Source organism: Pholis gunnellus (assembly GCF_910591455.1).
Source record: "Pholis gunnellus genome assembly, chromosome: 14".
NCBI lineage: Eukaryota > Metazoa > Chordata > Actinopteri > Perciformes > Pholidae > Pholis > Pholis gunnellus.
This window is the reverse complement of record NC_136541.1, coordinates 5,473,172-5,493,651: the sequence shown is the minus strand read 5'-3', so window position 1 is coordinate 5,493,651 and position 20,480 is coordinate 5,473,172. Positions and strand designations below refer to the sequence as shown.

Below are 20,480 nucleotides of genomic sequence, written 5' to 3'. Positions count from 1 at the left end.
TCGGAGGATCAAGAGGACAATTTCACTTAAAAACATATTAGAATCACACATTTTATGTCCACAGTTTCTTTGTGAAGTTTCTCAAAGTAGAGGTTCATGTTTAGATCCACGATTATTCCAGAAATCTGAAACGTCTTCCACAATATCAAGTATATCGCTCTCAAAGAGGTCTTTTGTAATGATGTCATAATGTGATTCAGTTCTCCCGTCCACCCTTTTTAGGCCACGGTCACAGCTTCAATGCAGCATCCTTTCAGAATGAGTCAGAGGAGAGCGGCGCCTGTCAGGTGGCGTATTTGAGTTTAGGTGTCTGTGAGTTACACGACAAACTGCAAAGAGAAGAAAACCCGGCTGTCGTCGCGGTGCCTTGGCTCTCCACAAAAATCGGGTCCAGGCAAGCGACTTTGGCAGCAAAAAAAGCGTGAATACAATGAAGCACGGCGAAGAGGTTTGAGAACTCCAGCTCCTAAAAGACAGAAGAAAAAGAAACATAAGGAATATATCTTTCACAGCTTTGTTGCTTTGATTGTCTTGTTGAATAACCGTTCCCTTGACATGCAGCATTAAAGTTCTCTGAAAGTGAATTACCTTTGCTTCAATAGATTTGGAGTCTTGATTTTGGAATAAAAACTTGATCTTGCTTTTTCCATCATCAGATGATCCTTTAAGTTGGGAGAACTTGTATCTCCACAGGACAGCCTGAAGAGTTCAAATCACAAAGATTAGAAGAGTCTTACTTTAACTAAAACAACAACAACAGTTACTGAATTCCTTCTCATTTCACTAATTCATGAATAACAAATTAGCATGGACAGTGAGAAATGGAGCATGTGAGCAGATAGAAACTTGTTATTTCCGCCATTAGGACATTTAACAAGCCACCGCGATTTCACCTGAAATAGCAGAGCTTCAGTGATTCAATTAGTGTTGAACCGAATAAACAAAAGCTGCACAGCGAGCCAGACGACAGTCAGTTTCCAGACCTCAGGTAGACAGCTGGCCACGCTTTTTACATGAAAATGTATCTGTAACTGTTCCCGCCACTGTAATTATTACTGTGACACCAATCAGATTAATTACGGCATAAGAAATAACGTTTAACGTGCCATACACAAGAAGTCTCACTGTGATATTTGGCACAAGAAAAAAAAAGAAATTCAAAATCAGAGCAGATATTCATGACACATCAGAGTGTAACAGGAAGAGTGTCACCTCTCCAGCTTTCCTTTAAAACCCACCCTGACTCAGAGGTCTCCTTCATATCAATCACAAGCACCTACTGTAATATTATATCTGTACTGAGGCCTACGGCGCAGGGGAAAATGTTAATTCTGTTTCCTCAGAGGATTAAAGTCTCATGAGATCTCTGCTCAGATTTATTTCAGTTAAAGTAGGTGTTATGCTATCTTATATTTCTACTTTACTATATTTTAGAAAGAGATATTGTACTCACTATATTTCACTGCAGCTGCAGGTACTTCTTATTCCAACATGTTAGGATTTCACATAAAATGATTATTGATACATTGCTGCAGATTAAATCAGCGAACAGTATAAATGGATTAAGATAATTTCGCTCGCTTCGACCAGCTCCATTAAACTCTAAAGTCTTAAACATTAATGGAGCAGTAAGTATTCAATATTATAATATATAATGATATAACGCTGACAGCGGCCATCCTCCTGCATAATAAGCATTTTTACATTGTTTACATGTTGTAGGAGCTCCTTTTTATTTGTTTTGAGTATTTGATTTGTTTGAGATATTCGCTTTATAAGTATGAAGTAAGATATTGTGTGTTCTTTTGCTTGGTATGTGTTTAGATTATCATGTTGTTTAAGAATTATCAGCACTATGGGCACCAGGCTCAGGCTGCTCCCGTAGCTGTGCCTACGGTATGATAGCATCTGAATTGTAAGTCGCTTTGGATAAAAGCGTCAGCTAAATGACTGTAATGTGATGTTGTACAGGACCAGCATGCATCTGGGATTTTTTACCAGAGCAAGAGAGGATTTCCTTGTTTGCTAAATTAAGCACAGAAATGCCAGAATATTTGAATCCACAGTGGCTATATTTGCTTGTGTTCCCTCCGTTATTATGGTGCACGAGTGGCCATTTGATTTCAAATCTGAATAAAGTTTAATTTTGATTAAGAACAAAAGCCATCAAGCTAAAATGTGAAAGCTGGTCTTTTACAGGGATTCCCACTGTTTTCTAGAGGTCATGTTCCAGGACTTCTCCAGGACATTTTCAGTGATGATCTAGCTGGCATGACATGAATCACTGCATACACTAATATGTTCCTCTTTGTAGAAGTCTGATATAAAAGATGTGCCGTCTGTGGCTATAAAGGATCTATGAAATCATCTCTTAGATGCTTAGAAATGACTCATCCACTTCATTTAACCGTTCAAAACAAGTTGGGAAGAAAGCGACGTTATGTAATGCCATCCACCCTGCATGTGCTACCATGTGACCAGACTTGGGGGGTGTTCACAGCGCTTCAACATAACTGAGAGCAGCCTGTTTATCTATTTATGTTCAGGATTATATTTTGTGAATTATTTTAGCCTAGTTGTTTATTCTTAGCTCAAGGGTGAATGTTGAAATCAGATTCCAGGACAATGCATGATGTCATAGAACAGATCACCCTTTCCTCTTATTTTCCAGGCGTTTTCAATGACTGGAAAATTAGTCAACTGTTTTCCAGGATGTGTGGGAACCCTGTTTTATTTGTATACTTTCCCAGTGTGGTATTGCTACTTCTACTAGAATAAAGGATCTGATTACTTCTTCCACCGCAGCAATAATGCAGTTTACAGAATGGGATTATCTGTCATTTCTGCCATCATTCGTATCACATAGAACAAAAAAGGATTCACAGGACCTACACACGATAGCTTCATTATTTTTCATGGCGTTTCTGATGCAGTTAATTGTCAAATGTACATGTTTGCTTGCTGTTTCTCTCTCTTGGTTTGTGCAGCAGCTAACTCTAAAGTCTGGTGTCAGAGCTTTGTACCAGAGTCTCTACTGAGTGGCTTCCTTGCTTTGTGAAAAACCATCGTTAGATATGTAAAAGCAATTGTATATTCATTTATTGATAGACTATACTACATTAAGAGCTTTATACATTTACTATCTATACCCATTTGTATTGTGCGGGGTCTTGGGTGAACCAGAGTCTTAGAGAGATCTTAACCCTGGACAGGTCGCCCATCTACACCGACAGCAGCTAAAGGAACCCACATGTCTTTGGACTGTCAGAGGAAATCACACACATGAGAAGAGGAACGTGCAAACTCAACACAGACAGACCACAGTCAGTCAAACTCACAGCAGTGCTGTGTGCTTTTAAATATTATGTGAAATACATGTCTGATCATACTGTCGTCCTTGTTAAATATGTTTTGTTTTTTAATGGTGTGCCTTATAAAGTAACGTTGCTGCTTTTTAAAACAAAGAGCCGCGGCAAAGCATCTCACTGGGTCATGAGCCAGCAGATACATCTCCACAGAGTTATACCCGCGCTGTTTCTGGTTGAAACTAATTCTTACATGCTTTTTGAAGTTTGCCAATAGCAGCTTTTAATTACAGAGTAATACCACCCGGTGTTTTGTCTGCGATTGCAGTTTACATATGGACTGTGTTTTGTGCATTTCTCTCCGCAAACAATACGCTGGCAACATGTTTATTGTCTTTGGGGGACATTGTTGCTTCACATTGCAGGAACTTGGGCCAAAATCCTGGAGAACAATATGGCAGTGCTCGTGTCCTGCTCGTCCACAATAATGTGCACAAGTGGAGTAGTCGGCACAGCTCTCAGACCTGGGGAAAGGCCAAAATGAACTGCGGGAGGGAGTGAGAGGTTTGAGCCGGGGTGAGGAACCAGCCATCAAAACAAATGTGCTCATACTCCCAAAACGCACACAGTGCAGAATAAGTAAGTAGCACTAAAAAAAAAAGGAAAAGAGAGGCTGAGGCATCGTGATTAGTTTCATCACACTGTGTACAATACAGTTGCCTGAAATCTCCCACTGAAAGATTCTCTCTTCCATATTTGTATTGATGATAAAGTCTCACACTCACCTTTGAAGCTGCATCAAAGCACAAAAAGCCCATGCTGAAGTCCACTGTTAGTCCCATAAGGTGGCTCTCCATGATGCAGGCATATGTTTTACACTGCAGAATGGGAGAACAAGATGTTACCCAAAAGAGCTACACAAGGACACAAAAGCCTCTATATTTCCTGCTGAAAATGTCATATGAGTGTTATCAATCTCTGTACTAAAACGACTGAGCTGGAACCGTGCGCTAGATTAAAATCATCACAGTTCCCTTCACGCTGCCTATACTGTTCGGGTGCAGACCTGTATCCTCTCCACCTCCAGGAACGTGGCCATCTGAAAAGCCTTCTCCCAGATCAGCAGCTCGCACTCCAGTTCCACGCTGAAGAACAAGTCCTCCCCGCTCTCCGTCTGGACGCTGAAGCAGTGCTTCCTCTTGTCCAGAAGGTCATTATCCTAAGATAAGACAGTACGGCTGCCATGCTGATCAGGTACAGATGGGCAGAGTGACGCGGAGATAAGACAAAGCAACAGCAATGCAGTTTCCTGAAGCTCAAGGGAGGTTCATTTACTCTGAAGACTGCAGACTGTGGCTTTAAGAGCACTTGAATTATTTTACTCCATATGATCAACACTTACATGAATGTAATGCATATTAAATGCAAGCTGAACGGCGCAATGTTTTACCATAATGTATCTTTCTGTAACTTGATGTAACATAAATAGCATTGTGTTGCGGGTATAGCAGAGTAGGTGAACTTCTATCTGATTTAATGTGTGAATCTATATGAATCAAATTTGCCATCCTGAGTTTCGAGATAATAAATTGCAGATAAATTCTCACAATAAAATTCAGAGTGACCTCCAACCTGCGGAGAGTGAACAATGAAATCTGAACCTTGAGTGTCTGTGGGATTGAAGTAGAAGACATGCAATGTGGGTTATATAAGTGCATTGTTCACTTTTCTACTTTATATTCTCTCAATGCATCCAGTGCGAGGGGTTGCTTCTCTGAATGCTCAAGAAATGGAACCGAAGCGGCTGCCTTACCTTTAAAATCTTGCACATTATTTCGTACACAGTAAAGCTTTTCTCTGCTCTGGTCCAGTCCCATGTTGTCACCTGAAAAATGTCACATACATTTTGATGAGAAGAAGCTCTATATAAAGCAGAAGAACCGTCCCTTCAAGCGAACTGACGGAAAAACGTTCAAATAAAATTACAATTTATCGTTGTCTAAACCCGACCACCCTTGTAAACTGTTGCTATAGATGCCAAGCTCTCCATCGTACAGTGTACAACGAGAATTTTGGCAAATTTCCCACTTTTCACTTTGATTTTTTAAATAATTGCTGCAAACATTTATTTCACAAATAAATAAACAAAAGCAGACTCATCATTTCTAGCAGACGACAGCGGATTGTGTTGGCTGAAATGACAGACAGCAGCTTTTATCAGCTGTACTAAGCTAGAAAGTTAATGCTAACGCTAAAGCTCTGTGAGTTGTGCCAGACATTGACATTTAGGAATAACACTGTTCTTGTATTGCAGGGTAGAGCGTTAGCCCTAGTATTGGAACACAGTGCTATGAATCAAACGTAACTTTTAATGGTTTAAATGCTAGAAAAACTTAGATGAGCAACACAATGGTTACAGATTTAGTGTGTGTATGTTCAAAGAGTATCCTTTACTTTTACAAGACAAAATGATTGGAGTATGAGGAACAACCTTCTAACTTTGGCTGGAGTTGCAGAAAATGTAAACTTCCCCAAACCAAATACAGTAAATAAAAAGAAATCACCACTATCGTTGCTCTAAACTATGATATACCATGATATACTGTGAGCTACTATGATTTACTATGAGATACTATGAGCTACTATGAGCTACTAGCATCATGGCTCCCACACAGTGAACAGAGGGCAGAAGAAAATGTCCTTATTGAAATATTCCTTAAACTGTAAGTAACTAGTGTTTCGTGATGAAGAAGCTTGTCACATCGCCTGAACAAGCTTCTATATTCCACCATCCACTCACATTAGCATATCCCATTTATATGAGCACATTCAAGTTGAGCAGGCAATTCCAGTTTTCTATCAATCTTTTCTCATCACCAGCACCATCAACAGCTTATCCTTCTTGTCATAATCACTTAAGTGGCTGGCAGAATGTAAACAGTTTTAATGATCATCATCAATCAAGAGGAAGATCAATGCAGCACAAAGGACTATGAGTGAGCTGCTTCCTTCTTTTCTTTCCAACAGGAAAACATTTTCTCCTTCAACAATACATTAACGTGATTTGAAAAATATCTCCCGTAGAGTTGAACGACGTTCAATTCAAACACGTGCTTCTGATGGTTGAAAGAGGAAGTTAGTCAAAACAAATGAGGATCAAGTGAAAACTTACAGGAGGTGCTGAAAACTTAAAGAGTGAGGAGCCCCGCAAAGCGAGGAACTTTGGTGAATACATTCGGTCCTGAACGGAGTCCTGCTCCTTCTCGTCGACCCAGCCCATGTAGATAATCTACCAAACGGGGAAAAAGAGACGTGTGAGGGATGTGGAACATATAATAAGGATCATACAGGCAAAAGGTGGGGTGGAGGATACGGAAAAAACTGAAATTTATGTCACGATATCATAATGCTTCTCTCCTCTGCCAGTTTTGTTAAGGGGTGAAGTATCAATACTAATACTAAGCTTTGTTTTCAGTGGCAATACTGCATCAATAGGATCAACACCAAATAAAATGCATGGTGTCATGGTGAAGACTGTTCTTAGAGTCTCTGCGTGGTTTTAAGCTTGCATGCGTGCAGCAATCATGTCATTGGTTCAAAGGATTTACACAATGAAACATTGTTATTTAACAATAAAAATGTCTTTTGTTTTAGCATGTATGTGATTAATTAATTATTTACTTAACTATACCGTTTCCATATATTGCCCACCCCAGGTTTTCTAGCTTTAATAGTATCAAACTTTTGTAAAAAAAATGTCCCCTCCAAATTTTAACTTGATGATTATTAAGGCAGGAATATTCAACTTAATTGAGAAATACTTGTGAATCAAAGTTCTCAGGGGCTTTAAAGATAAACCATTCAGGTACTTCAGATTAAATATCTGACAAATCAAGGTACACAATCACATAAAAATCCAATATTATCACTCTTGTAACAATAGGTACTTAAGACGTAGCTAAACAGTACAAACTGTATGTTTTTGTCATATTGCCCACATGAAAGCAATTAATTTTTTTATTCAGGAAAAAACAGATGTGAAGAAAGTAAAGCAAATGTTCTGAGACGTGATTTGAAAAATCAAGTTTATCTCAACATCAGTGCTCATTAAATGATGGGTGATTGCAACAAAACTAAAACGTTTGCTTGCTTTTCTGTTGGGAGTTTTTTCACTGATGGAAAAACAAGCGAGTGAAAGATTTGGGACAAGTAGTCACGTCTCATGCCGCTTTATTTCTTAAAAGAATTGTCAAGTGAATTCACATGTTTTTCGTGCGGCATGTCACAAACCAAAATAAATTAGTGACAGAAAAGGAGCCCCACCGTCTCCCCGTGTTTAGACTGAGAGATGACACTGTAAGTTAACTGAAGGCACTCCAGTTGTTTTCTTATCATTTCTCAGTGGATGGGTTTTAATGATGCAAACATTCTCCTTGTGTTGCAATAGTTGGCAAGATCGTACTGTGCCCTTTCTGTGACTGGCTGACCTGATTAGATTTACATGTGATGTTACAAGATGAGGATAAAATACACAAATTAAAGTCAGCCCAAGCAAAAATGAATTCTAAAACAAAGCAGCAGCGGCTCAACTGCCGCCCGGAGAAACATCTTACCTGCTGGTTAACTGGAAAATTTCGGTTAATCTTCTTCACCTGTTAAATTTAACAAGAACATCAATATCTCATTAAAATATCTTCTGCTAACAATCAGACACCAATTACTGGCAGAATATCAAATAGTTGTGGGACCCCGTAGAGACTCACAATCAGTAATGTGTGTAAAAACAAATAAACTATGAATCACTGTATCTGTGCTAACATGTTAACCACAGCACTGAATGAATACTGTTAGAGCTACTTCATTTATTCAATGCATGCAAATTACAAAATGAGATAGATAGTCATTTCCACAAGGACCCGAGGCTCTCCCTATAAAAAAAGAAAAAAAGAAATCCATTTAAAAAAATCCATTCTCTCTGTGATAATAAAAGCGGAGAAACTACCGAGAGAGCAGTCAGGCTTTAAATTAAAACATTCTGCTCAGATCACAGGTATCACTCGCTCCTAATCCTATACTATACTATCAATATAACTCTTTCTTAGCAGCAGAACACCAAATTAAGCCGTCCAGACCTGAACCCGTCCTCCTATAGAGGTGAGTCACTGCTGCTTTATTTCGAAATGTTTGGGTCGAGATGTTTTTTTTCCAGCGGAGGAACTGAAACGAAACAGCCAAATGTAACTGTCACAATGTGAGCCGGGTTTGGATATTTGAGAGCAGAGACCGTTGGGTTTGTTCAGATTCAGTGGTTGGTTGTTGTGACCGCTCACAGCGACAGCAGGTCTAACCCGTCTCTGACACCAACTAGGAACCGCTGTGGCGTCCAGTTCACAACAAATCAGGCAACAAGTCAGTGCAAAAATACATACAGGAGAACTTTCACTGCAGGTGAAAAGTACCGAAAGTAATTTTCTGAGTAATTGTTGTGCAGCATATCTTTTAAATTCTTGCTTTTATTCCGTCACATTTGGATGTATTCATCGCTCTACTTATATCTATTTTATTATGCATCCATGAGGTAGATCAGCAGTGACTCAGCACCGGGGACTCTGTCCAGCAGACAAGCTGGTCCCAGGTCTGCTGCCGCTCCTGAACGCTACCGCAGCCACGCCTCCCTCTTGACTCTCTGTTTAAAGCACCACGGCTGAAGCCACAAACTGCTTTTATTTCATGCAGACATGACTGATGTGTTTCAACCACAGATGGCCTTCCTCAAGTCAAAGTGAAGAAGTGAACACGTCCGTATTTAAAACGTAATTAGTGAGGAAACATCACAGCATTATCTCCTAATTGGCCTAAATGAGTCATCTGATAAGAGACATTCTCCGAACGATAAGAGACTGATGTGGCCTCTGATGTTATTGATGTGCTCTCTGTGGCCGTCTGTGGTGGGGACTGGGGCTTAATAGACACAGTGTATTATGCACATGATTTATGATTTATTTACCAAATCATAATATAATATAGGACTCAACAAGCAAAGCATGTCATTTGAAAAAAAGATCTTTACTTATTGGTGTACTTAGAGTTCAATATCAATGTACTATTTTGTGTTAACACTTGAGAGATTCAGACTGGTATATACAGTGTCATTTCATCACTTGCATCAATTGTAAAAGTATAACATTGATGCACCTTCCTGTCCAGTAATTTAACGGCATTTGTTCAAGACTAATGGTGAAATATTTTACTACCATCAGCTCACTTAAATTTTACGACAGCTATCAAATAAAGGCTGAAGCTGCTCTGCAAGCAAAGGATGATCTTACTCTTAATTACGTTCCTGGTATTCTTATATTTTTAGATGTTTGTGCTATTTCTGTCCATTTCTACATCTCATTTGTAAGGTTTCCTATTTAACAAGTGGGGCTCAATCATTATAATAATAAAAACACTTGCTAAAACAAGCCCCTGACGTATTCTGTTTTACAGTTTATTGTTTTTTTAAGGTCTTTGAGGGACTCTGGCTGATCCTCAGCCCAATAATTCAATCAATAAAATCACTTTATTTGTCCCAAAAAGGGCAATTAATTGAGCAGCAGTGAAATGAAAACAAAAAGCACACAAACAAATAAAATAATAATCAAAAGACACATTATATTACAAAGCAATAGAGTGTAAAAAGACACAGACATTTAAAAAATAGTTATATTTGGAGTAAAAAATATGAAATAATAAAATATGTTATAATTGACATCCTGATTGAGGCATTTTAGTTGAATGATAGTGAATACAAGTTCTTCTTATATCTGTTATATTGTTTTTTAAGCTGTAGGTCTGTCTGTTGGTCCAGCACTTTGGTTCAGACTGAAATATCTCAACAACTACTGGACAAGAAGATAAATCCTACATGACCTTTCCTTTAATGCCACCATGATTGATGATACTTAGCTTAGATAATAGCTTTGGAGATTCCTTCACTTTTCATCTCGGGACAACATCTATGCTTGACCAATACTTTGGTTTATGATGAAATACCTGCAGAACTAATGACATTCTCATCAGCCTCAGTTGAGCGTTGTGTTTAGTGCTAATAAGCAAATGTAAGCATGCTAACACTCTAACCTAAGAAGCTAGACACGGTAAACATTATACCTGTTAGCATGCTGACGTTAGCATTTAGCTCAAAGACAATAACCAATTTCTTTTTTTTTAAAGTAATGCGGGTTCTTATCTGAGAAATACTGAAGTTTGTTAATAATCAACATCATTGCTGGTTCAGCGGTGTCGATATCATAGTGTCATTTCAATTAGACATCTATTTTTCTCTATCAGAGATCTTAATGTCCTAAATCTAGGTTGCTATAGCTTCCTCACACACCTCAGTAAAAGCAAAGGCCAGAGAATGAGAAATGCTCTCTCCATTGTTGAGGCCATTCTGGCAGTGAGTGATCAGCGTAATGTTCAGTGCGTCCCTCACTTCATCCACTCCAATTAACCAGGCCTCCATTATTCCCTGGAGACTCTCTCTCTCTCTCTCTCTCACACACACACACAAAGCCCCGCCAGTGGACACATGATCATTACAAATCCCTGTTTTCACTACTGCTCGCTCCATGTCGCATTCATCGTCACTGTACTGACTGGTTACATATTTATAGATAACAGACTCTCTACAATATGTAGCTTATAGTGTGCTGATTGGAAACACACCTAAATATGTGTCAAAATGAGACACTTCTTGACGGGTTTTGTATGATTCACCGCCCATGATGGAGCTTGTTAGCGGTGTTTGTATTTGACCCCCTCGCCCATCTCGCTGAGCATCATCAACCATCTGGAAACACGCTTCGTTTTTTTTTTCCCCCCCGACAATATGCTCACAACAAGAGAAAGACACAACACTGTTGTTATTTCTTTGTCTCTTGCTGCCTCTTGCTATCATTATTGTTTAAGGTATTTTGTTGAATTATAGATAATAAGTGCATGGGTTTCACTGGAGGGAGTAAGTGCAGCGCAACTGCTGTTGTTGTGACCCTGTGCTCGTAGAAATAAGTGTGTACTTTACTTATAGAGGGGAAAGACATTAGTATGTGTCTACTTAATGCTGTGACATTTGCAAAGGGACTCTCAGACAAATTGAAACTCTTCTGCATCAGCTCCCAACCCAACATGTTATTGGTTTACATGGGGGACAGCGAGAGGCTAACACGGGTTATTATTTCATACTCACATTGTGCTTGGTGAGACCGGAAATATTGCTCGCTATTGCCTGAAGCCAGTCCAAGCAGTCCTCCGCTGTGGTTAACTGTATAACTCCGCTGCAAACTCCGTCCACAGCTATGACCTGGAAAGCATTTATCCTGAAAGAATCAAGAGAAAAACAAAAACATTATGGGGTGATTTAGCATTGATGAATTGCAAATTACATACCGAAACTCTTTTCATTGATTTAGTATGCACAAGGAAGCAATCACTTCCCATTTATATCAGTAAGGGATGAGAAACTTACTTGCAATATGTAATCTTTCTCAACTTTACTTTAGGGTGGTCGAAGCAATTATTCCATTTCATTTCATCCCGGCATGCAAAACTCTGGGCAGAAACTTTGAAAATTCACATGCAACACTTTTCATTGAACATCTCAGTAAGAAAAAAAGTGTTTCGCAAACATGTAGTATATGGACTCATGTGTCAGGGAATAAAAGTTGAATTCCTTTGGACCTGCAAAAACAGATTTGTTTGGCCACTTTGGTGCAATGGAAGCAAGTTGTGTGAACACAACACTGACATATTATCCCCTTTTAGGTTGATATAGCGAACTTAGCAGCTTATTTACACATCCAGTCATGTTTCTGGCCGACTAAATGGGAAAAAATGTGGCTTTTTAAATGCTAACTGCTCCACCACATTCATCAGCTAGTTCTAACGGCTGTCTGGTATTGACTATTGTAGTTTTTTCTTCAGCTTTTTTTGCCAAAAGCTGCCTCATGCAGCCACACTGTGAAAGTGATGAGAGTGAACCAAAGCAGTGACGTTGCAGCCGGACAGCTAAACAACGAGCTGAAACACTATGAAGCTCTGGAGATTTAAGGGGAGCTGTAAATTCAGGTGATAATTCTCAGACGGTTCATCACTACGAGCGACCTCTTTCACATTGTCCTCTGATATATTGTGATCATAAAAATTATGATAATAGCTGCTTTTAATGCAACATATGACTTTCAAAACAGCCGACTCACAATTCCATAACTTAAATAAAAATAATAAAGCAAACAATTGTTACTCTGATATGTTTTAAGTCGGATGTGCTAAAAGATGTGCTAAAGTGAACACTATTACCCACTTCATGTCCAATCAATCTAAAAACGTATAATACGCATATGCAATTTTCAGTTAATGGGCTAAAACATGCCAAACCACAAGTGTGGTCCATTAAGAGACAATCCACTAGATTGCTGTTTCCATCATCCAGTGTAGCAAAATGAAAATGTGTTTATTGACAGCCAAATGGCTTATTAAGTCGAGCACCCACTATTCAGTATCTGTCCTACTGCAGACTATATTTTGCTTATCTGATTGTGTTTGAAGGGAATAGACTAAACAGACTTTTTTTTTTTTTACAGATGAAGGATGCTCCATTTGAAAACCCCCAGGCACTTAACAAGTAGGAGATCTTAGCTTGTAGAGCCTTACAGGGGGAAACCGGCTCTGCAAGTGAGAACTGACACCGCTGACCCTTCAAGATGAAGTCCCACAGCTCACCTGCAGACGTCAGAGCCCGGGTTGTACTGCGACAGGCGTGAGTGAAGCAGTGGAATAAGGCGCAGGTCCACCCATCTCTTCTCCCAGCGGAGCCCCGGGGACGTGGGCCAGGACGAGCAGGACAGCGTGTCCTGCAGAAGTGTGAAACGCAATTTAGAGGAGCTTGTCGCTTCCCACCTCGCACATTTCAAACAATCGACATACAAGAGTTCTGCTGTTGTTGCTGCATGTGCACAGGCAGGCGCGGCGTGCGCGAGCTGCAGGGGAAAGCTGAATCGCCTTCCACAAAAGATAAAGATAGAGCATCCCGATTATCAGCGAGCAGTGACAGTTGCATGGAAACAACTTTCTGGCACCGGGTCCGCTGCTGCATGGTTACAGAGGGACATTTATAGAATCAGTCAGTCAAATAAGAAGCTAATGAATAAAGTACCGTGTTGTTAGGGTGGTAGTTTAAGTGCAGGCCGCTATCGCACAGAGGAGAGGAGGTCCCACTACTCTGGTCGCTGGGGATGCCTGAATGTGCAGCAGGGACACACACAAAGAACAGCCAATGAACCCTCCAAACTCTGAGCAACACCACCCTCGATTTCAAGGTTTCCAACTGCAGTGGATCACGGATATCAACAGAAGTGTGTTACTTTGTTCTCTCCTCCAGTGTGGGCTCCTGCTCTGTGCCAATTTGTATTCAGTTGTCTGGTTGGATGGCCAGTCAACCTGGCCTATATACGCGTATGAAAGGGTTTTATGAAAGCTTTCATGTCTGATGACGAGGCTGAAGCGTTCCTTTGCAAGAGCAATCAATTGCACCACAATGGGCAATGTCAATTCTTTCAGTTCAGTCTTTATCCCCCCCCCTCTCGCTTCCTATCTTTAGCAAAGTGAAGCAACTGAATTTATATTTTTTATTCTCAAAGTGGCTCTTCATTACAGTTTATTGTCACCAGGACAACCAATTCTAGCAAGAAATGAATACCAGCTATTAATACTCTTGTTTAATTATTTTGAAGTGCGGTAACGTTAATTATCGGCCTATACTTTAATTAGAGAGTGTGCGTAGAGGTTTCTTACATGTGCAGTCTTCACACACGGGCAGTTTCAGAAAGGCTGGAGTCTTCTTGAGGAAAGAGACGTTAAGAGTCACTTCTTCACCAGCATTTCTCAAAACCTGGACCTGGAAGGTAAAAATATATTTTTTTTTTTGCAGAAGCTGAGAACTGTATGCTGTAATAAAACATGTTGCGCTAACGTCTCTCTAAGAGTGGAAATCAAAGATAAGAGATTTACACAGACTTTACACAGACATCTTTCTTGCAGTTACATTTAAAAAAAAAAAAAAAAAGCATGAAACAGAAACAATTGGCTTTACATGTCAAAAAGATACAAATCCTTAAGTGAGACAAGATAAGCTGTTGAAAGAGCTGTGGCAGTGCGCCGTTGCAAAATATGAGATATAAGATGACGGCTTACCACTTCCTCGTGGCGATAACTTCTAACGTTTATTCCGTTTATCTGGAAACAACAGCAACAGGGTTACCCTAAATAATACTGCTGGCATCGCACCACTGTAACTTCCATCTTCAAAATGATTAACGAGGAAAGCATAATAACTGTTATGGCATCTGCGCTGACAACTGTAAACAAGAGAGTCACAACCACAGTCGCCATGAATACAGAGCGTCTCTGGCTGGCTTGTAAATGTTTCCACTGCATCAGATGCGCTGAGAGACTTTTTCTTTTTTTGTGGATTACATGTAACAAATGAAAGATTGGGGATGAGACATTTATCTATGGGGATGCAATTTTGTGGCTCATGAATTATTAAAGATACAGTGTGTGTGTGTGTGTGTGTGTTATTTTGCAGAGTAGGATGAGGTGTATAAACAAGAGCGTTGGCATTATACCTGAAGGATGCCGTCTCCAATGAAAAGCAGCCCAGAGAGTTCAGCTGGAAGTAAAGAAATGACTTTAGTAAAAACAAACTAAGGGGGGGAATAGAACGAGTTGTAGAGCTTTTGCAAAAAAAACAGCATACCTTTTTGTTCTTTAGATATCTTTGATATTACAACAGGGATTTTATGCTCCGCTCCACCCTAAGGACAAATTACATTGCATTGAATTACAAAAGAAACACAAACACTCGAAAGCAAACTCAATTTTCCCAACTCAAATCCCTCAGCTAACGCTGTTCTTTCAGTTTGACAAGAAAATGATCAATAACACTTGTTCGGACTTAATTTAAAGCAGTTGGGACAAGCAGCCTAATCAGATGGGATCTAAATTACCTTGATGCTCAGGCCAAACCCTCCAATTGTCTGCCTCCTGATCGTTACAGTCCTTTCCTGGAAGAGATTCAGTTAGAGCCGAGAAATGAGTTCAGACTGATGCTGAGCCTGTGGGAGCTCTTACAACAGAAGTGGGGAGGGTTGCTTTTGTCAGAACTCAAATGAAATAACAATGAATTCAAATGGGGAACGATAAAAAAAACCTGTTTTTGTAAAGTACATAAAAAAACAGTATTGTGTATTTTCAATAAGAAGCATACATAAAGTAGAAAGCAGTGATAATTCAATGTGATATATTTGTACTCTCTTGTTTGTTATATATAAGCCTACGTAAGACAGTTTTGATAAAGTAGTGGTGGGTAAATGTAAAATGACAAAAATAAAGTTGATTCTTTTCTTTACTGTGAGCACTAGGTTTATTGAAAATGCAATGTTTCGGTCATACTGCAGACCTTTGCCAGGCAGGGAATTCCCAATATGTAAGAACATCTGTATTTTTGAGCCACAAGCTTCAACAACCAGTCAAAAAAGTAACAAAAACCTGAAACAATAACAACATAAAAGACTTATTTCTAAGTCTGGATGTGAGATTTGGACTGGTTGTTGTCCAATCCTCTTCCCCTTCTCTATTTGAACTTCTCTTATTCATTTTCTCTATTTTCTATTTAAGTCTATGGATCCTGAGAGAAATTGTTTATCTCATATCAGGGAAGGTTTTTATTTTTGTTTGTTAATTTTTACAATTATTGATTCTGTAATTGTCGCAGGTATTTGTGACTTGACTCCTTTTCCTAGTGGTGGTTGCTGCCTGTGACTCTAGAATAAAGATGTTGTTGTATCATATTGGGAAGTTGGTGCCTGACTCAACATATTTAGTGCTGACAGTGCAGGAAGTCAACACTTTCTTTTAAATGTATAAGTGTAAATTGGTCCCCGAGGCTAAGGAAGTCTTCACTAGGAGTACCTTATATGGTAATGTTGTATTACTGCAACATGTCTTCTCGCTTTACCTTAATTAGTCATCATGTTTCAGAGGACACAAGTGCTTCCTCTGTTAATCTTTGAGGGTTTATACAACAACAATACTGAATGAATGATTCCCTTTTCAGAGAGGTAAATGGACTCGGGCCTCTGTGGAGTTTTTTTTAAAGAGGGAATTTATTAATGTGACGAAAAAGATGTCAGAGTGTGGCTTTATCCTCAGGCTACACTCTATACACCATGATGCAGCAGGTTAATCACTATTAGCTACATTTGATTTATGAGGAATAGATTAACTGATGTAGATTTCTTAAGAGTGCAGACATTCAGAGTGTTCTTAATACCTTTGTGCTGTAACCTTCATGTATTGTGCAGTACATGTGACGGATTTCATTGCACTATAGTGCAAGGCCCGTTCAAACGAGCTGGTATTCTCAAGAACCACTCATCCAAACAACTTCACACTCGATACTGTGCTTTCTGAGCAACACACCCGTCATGACACGATGCATCCCTTAGCAATGCTAAGATTATATATATATACATAATTATGGTGCAATAGCGCACACAATCATTTTATGGCTTCAAAAAGTAATAAATACGTTGTACAACGGTTCGTATGATATTTTTCGTAAAGAAAGACGGCAACATGTGTCAATTTCCGCTCGTTACATGCATACAGTCTTTTCAAAATAAACTTCCTTCTTCACAGGAAACAACTTAGTTAGGTTTAGGCAACAAAACGACTTAGTTAGGTTTAAGAAAAGATTATTGATTGGGCTAAAATAACTAAGGAAGTGACGTTGCTAAAGTATGTGACAAATGAATCAACGTTGATTTCACATGGGGAACAAACAGTGGTCTCCTGGGGGAAAGATCGTTTTTTTTGTTTTATCCATCGCCCATCCCGCCAACCCCATTTTAAAATTACAGCACAACAAACACGCAGTGTGTGTAGCTTACATTACGCACTACTAATAAATATGTCCCATAGATCTGAAGGGCTGCACTTTCTCGGGTCCTTAGCAATTCACACCAAGTGTGAAGTCAATCGGATGAACGGCTGTTGAGAAAATCAAAGAACAGACACAGAGACAGACAGAGACCCCTTCCAGTTTAGTCAGATGAGCATGTGAAGTGTGGCACAGCGGCGTTTAGTGATTATGAGACGGGCTGGGTTACTTACACTTGAATAAAAAGGCTCTCCTGACACACAGATGACATCTTGTTCTTGAATGGTCAGAATATCTTTGGCCAAGTGCAGTCGAATATTAAATGGGTCCTCATTACCTTCTTGCATCAAATAAATCCCAGTCTTTGTCTGCGAACAGTCAGAAAGATAAGATAATTCATCATCCCTCCTTGACTAAATTAACCGGCCATGAAATGAAATGCTGTTCAGAATACTCGCTGCAGGATGAACATGGAAATTAGGATATAGAGCTTTGGTGATGTATATATATATATATATATATATATACACATACAAACAGGACAACTGCTGATTTATGTTTTCAAATAATGAGCAGACCCTCCGAGAGGCAGCTTTTCATGAGTCGGTTGCTTTGGATACATACACGCTGAGAGAAAAAAAATGATATCATCTAATTTGTTCTACGTGTAACGCTGATGAGGATGATGGCAAATTAAGAACCTGTGAAATTAAGTGGCTGGAACCAAGCTCGCCCTCCACATTTGAATTTCCCTGCTTCACACAAGCAACTGTTTCCAGTGATCCATTTAAAACGTGCTAATCCGCATGAATTTGCATTCTGCGTATCCTTCCTCCTCCCTGGCTAATTGCAATGCCGGTCCCGTCCTTGACTTAAAAAGGTCTGAATAAAAGAAGCACCTTCACCTGACAAGACTGCTAATAGAAAATAAAAAGACACCAGTGTCAGCGCCCTTGTCACCTGGGATACGCCGCTCATCAGTTAACAAGACAGATGCACGGTTGCTATTCTTAGATAGAGTATCTCAACCGCAGGTCAAACTTCAGTTTATGGAGCATATTATCTTGCGCCCGTAATTAGGAATGTGAAGAAATGAGCCTCCGCCTGCAGCTGCAGCGTTAGGAAAGAAATGAGGGGCACATTAATTCACATTATTTGAAGTAACGTGTGTGCGAGAGTCATTAGCCGAGCAAAATGAGGGCAGTAGTGCCATAATTGTATATAGCTGGGTCACGCGGCGTCTCACGTGGTTGAGTGTCGTTTGACCCTGCTGTAGCACTTGCATAGCACATAATTAACCTCATCTGTGATCTTATTGTATGTTCATCTATCACCCTCCCCTCCATTATTATCTACATCATCGTCTCTAATCTGATATTGTGCACTTGAGTATTTCCACTGCAGCATAAGCAACAAGGATAAGTCTTTCTAACCCAGGGGAGTAGAAGTGATTGGAGTAGTGGAACTAATTGCCAAGGGACATAAATAGCGAGGCCCTCAAATACAGAATCGTATTAAAAGCTATCATTTTTTTTAAGTTAATAGCATTATTAGAAAACTGTTGCTTCTGGCTGACTAAATAGTGAGTCAGATTATTTCTTGTATCTAAAACAGCATAAAGGCCTCTGTAGTGTCGCTGATGCTGAAGACTTCAGGTGAAGCCGTCGTGTCATATAAAAGAAATGTAAGGTCAACTCCGGCTACAAAAAGAACAAAGAAAGCCAGGAGAAAGAAATAAATCAAAGGGGAAGCAACTTGCTAGAAGTGTTAGGTTGCTGATAAATTAAGCAACACTGGCCTCAGTTCGACAAACCGCCACAAAAACATGGTTCACCTGCAGGTCCGTCATCCTCCCGTTACGGAGGATCTGAGTTCATAAAGCGACTACTAAAAGTCCCTTCAATCAGTCATTTACTGCATCTTACACTGATAAGGAGATTGATGGTGATTACAGTGGTGCAATACTGTACAGTGAAATATTATGAACACAAATAAGACAAAAACATAGTGACAACTTTAAAAAGAAATACAACATCGTACAATTTTACGGAGCAGCGGCTAATTGGACTTTCTCTTTAAGAAGCCTGTTTCATTGTACTGTATGTGTTTACTTGTTGATTGAGTTATTTGTGCAGGTGTAACAATGGATGGATTGAAAGGGGGGGGGGGGGGGGGGGGGGAGCCTCTGAGGCTGCATATGCACAGGGCCACAGATTTATGGGCTGTCTAGCCGCATGCTTTCAGTGATGTCGTTTCAGGCCTTTGAAAATGCCACGGCTGTTTCTATAATCAGTCAATTTACTGTCAGAATATTACATTGATTGAATCCTACCAACCTCTTCATTTGAAGTCTTGAAATCCATGTGCTACTACGCAGTGAGGGATACTGCAACGGTGAGAAACAAGATTGAGTTAGTCCGTGGAGAGAATTGCTTAATGACACGACCGGCTCGCTGCAGCAAAGACGTACAGCCGATTTAAACTAGCATTGTTAGCAGGATCCCCATTTTCATTATAGTTCTGCCTTTCTCACATATATCTCTGAGGTACGTGCCTTTTCTAACTCGACTTTAAAAAAAAATCCCCATTGAGCAATCCCGGGAGAATACCGGAGACCATTAAGCGATAATGAATAATTCATTAGCAAAGGTGGGAACCCAGGTATCCTAATAAATGTTTCAATACTGAATCCCAGAGTTGAACTGTGTTGCTATATCTGATGCCTTGTCAGAGGTAAAACTGGGCCACTGCAGGAGAAAATACCACAGTTTAAGTACGACAACCTGACACCTATTGTGGCTTATCCTACCTGCTGTATACCAAATGATACACAAGTATACAGCCTTAAAGAAATGTTATGCGAGAGCCTCATTTACACAAACCAGTTCCACTCAGTTTTAATCAGACACGACTGCCACTTGACTCAACAAAACGAGTGCAGGACAAAAATGGCTCACACTTGAATTATAGAACCTGTGCCGCAGAGGGAGTCGGCGACTTACCTCAGTAGAAAGGCCCCCAGTGCTTTGTACGGTGAGATCTAGCCATCAAGCGGTGAGTTGATCCCTGATCTGAGCCGCAGCAGAGGGCCTCCCCGGATCATGGCTGTCGGACTTGGAGAGCGGCGCTGTCACCTCTCCTGGCCGGCTGTGGGTGTCGAAGAGCAGAATGAGGCGACCGTGTAGGTGAGG

General features: G+C 39.9%; 1 protein-coding gene across 2 annotated transcripts; it reads right to left on the bottom strand.

Moving 5' to 3' along the window:
* Positions 1-283: 283 nt before the first annotated feature.
* sntg1 (syntrophin, gamma 1) lies at positions 284-19,652 on the bottom strand (the record flags this gene model as incomplete). 2 transcript variants are annotated; one of them, XM_079172698.1, is made up of 17 exons in its annotated part: positions 284-466; positions 589-699; positions 4,040-4,183; positions 4,372-4,524; positions 5,119-5,190; positions 6,478-6,594; positions 7,919-7,957; positions 11,539-11,668; positions 13,071-13,201; positions 13,504-13,586; positions 14,142-14,244; positions 14,541-14,582; positions 14,975-15,018; positions 15,106-15,163; positions 15,356-15,412; positions 17,523-17,657; positions 19,626-19,652. In XM_079172698.1, 17 exons carry the CDS (start codon positions 19,650-19,652, stop codon positions 284-286), a joined length of 1,629 nt encoding a protein of 542 aa, XP_079028824.1. The 2 variants fall into 2 exon arrangements, with proteins under 2 accessions (XP_079028824.1, XP_079028825.1); XM_079172699.1 differs by having other exon boundaries at positions 4,091-4,183.
* Positions 19,653-20,480: the final 828 nt, after the last annotated feature.